At 45.8% G+C, this 1,798-nt stretch overlaps 1 protein-coding gene across 1 annotated transcript; it reads right to left on the bottom strand.

The window, feature by feature from the left end:
- Positions 1 to 1,539, bottom strand: LOC132171327 (uncharacterized). The gene has a single exon (XM_059582619.1). It carries the CDS (start codon positions 1,537 to 1,539, stop codon positions 1 to 3), a length of 1,539 nt encoding a protein of 512 aa, XP_059438602.1.
- Positions 1,540 to 1,798: the final 259 nt, after the last annotated feature.

The following is a 1,798-nucleotide window of genomic DNA, read 5'->3' as shown; positions in this document are numbered from 1 at the left end:
TCATGGCTCTTGGCGGGGCTGAGCACCAGCCACCGCCATCATAAATTCAGCATTTCGTTCCCCCTCCATAACCTTCTTTCCTTTTTTCTTTTCTTTTTCATTTTTTTCTGGATTCCCATCGTCATCTGCATGCCTTTTCCCCAAGGTTAGTGTCCGATCAGCCCTTTCAGTAGCATCTCCCTGTTTCGCTCGTGCTCGTTTTTTCCATGAGCGAATTGGCACACTCCTTGGGCCTACCAGCCCATTTTCCACTCTTGGTGAGAGATGGTCACCGCCCACGTGAGAATAAGGCCCAATATTCTCCTTTGTTGGTGAAAAAACTGCATCCCCATAAAAGCCTTCTGACGTGGCCTGATGGGTTTTAAGTCCATAATTTCCATCCGTGTCCAGCATTCCTTTCTCAGCTTGTCTGTTTTTCTCATTCAAGCGCATATTTTCTCCGCAATTCTCTCCCTTTTGCCCCACGTTCTTTCCACATTGAGAAGTAACGGATACCTTCCTTAAATTCCCTTGATCACCGTGCGTTTCCTTCTCTGGAATATCTTGCATTAAATGATCACGCTGCCCACCAGGGAATACACCAGCTACAGCTCCAGGAAAATTAGCGGAATTTAATGAAATCCCACCTCCTTCGCTCCGTGTTTCCTTCCTTTTCTGGCGTCCGTTACTGTCCGAGGTTGAGACTCTCGCCGGCCGGAAAGTAGCTGGCCATGACTCCGATGCAGAGCCATGAAAGCTGTCCTCTTCATGGAAAAACTCATCCTCGCCATAGTTGCCCCTTCTATTCTCCGAACGTCTTTTAGGCGAGCCTGCTCGCAACCACGGCCCATACTCCGGTTCCTTTGGTTTTCCATGTTTCCAACGTAGTTCCTCATTCACGCATCCCCCAACTCCATGGCGGATAACCCCACAATGAAAACAAAACTTGGGTACCTTTTCATATTGGAAAGGGATCCACAAAGTTTTATTTTTCAGTTTAAGGATTCTCCCTCTCGGCAACGGCTTTAAGACGTTCACTTGGACTTTCACACGGAGAAATTCGCCCCATCCAATGCCATCATCATCTGTGTCGACATCTTCCACAACTCCGATAATTGCTCCCAGTTTAAACCCCATCTCTCTTCCCATACACGACAGTGGTAGCTTATACATACGAACCCAAAATGCCGCCGTGTCAAAATTCATCTCACTTGGCGGCGTTACACCATCATATTCGGCCACCGAAAAAAGCTGACCTTCAAAGATCCATGGACGACCCTCCATAACTCTAATCTTATCCCATTCATGCTCAAAGTCCATCAAAAACGTATTCTCTCCAAGCACCTTAAATTCCAGTGATCCGGTCGGCCTCCAACCTCTTATCAACTTTGCCCTGATGATTCTCTTCCCAATGAACCTGTCAGAGATAAGCTTTCCTACCAGACAATGAGAACCTTTGGCCGTGATCTCTTCCACATCCTCCTCTGCCACCTCAAGCCCATCTTGTTCTTCTTCCGTCAAAGAAAATTTTCCCCATAAAGCCTCCAACTCTTCAGCCATGCCTCTAGATAGTGCCTCCAATCCCAATACAGACAAGAGTGATCCGTAGATTAACCTTCCCACTCACAGACTAGATGAGTTTGTGGTGGAAGAAAATTTGCTTCTCCTCTAGGTTTTCGGGAGCCCTAGAGAGAAAAAGTTCCGTTCCTTTCTAATATATCTACATACATATCTTGGTCAATAATTAACGGGGTTTGGAATTATTAACAATGTGATTTTCTTCAATGCTTTTACAAAGGATTATTGTATTTTGCTCTAA

This window comes from Corylus avellana, chromosome ca1, assembly GCF_901000735.1.
Source record: "Corylus avellana chromosome ca1, CavTom2PMs-1.0".
Lineage (NCBI taxonomy): Eukaryota > Viridiplantae > Streptophyta > Magnoliopsida > Fagales > Betulaceae > Corylus > Corylus avellana.
Note: the sequence above shows the minus strand (reverse complement) of the source record. Positions and strands in the feature narration are given on the sequence as shown.

What these genes read in the sequence shown, in the direction of transcription:
- LOC132171327 (XM_059582619.1), bottom strand. Translation starts at nt 1,539, where the DNA reads ATGGCTGAAGAGTTGGAGGCTTTATGGGGAAAATTTTCTTTGACGGAA.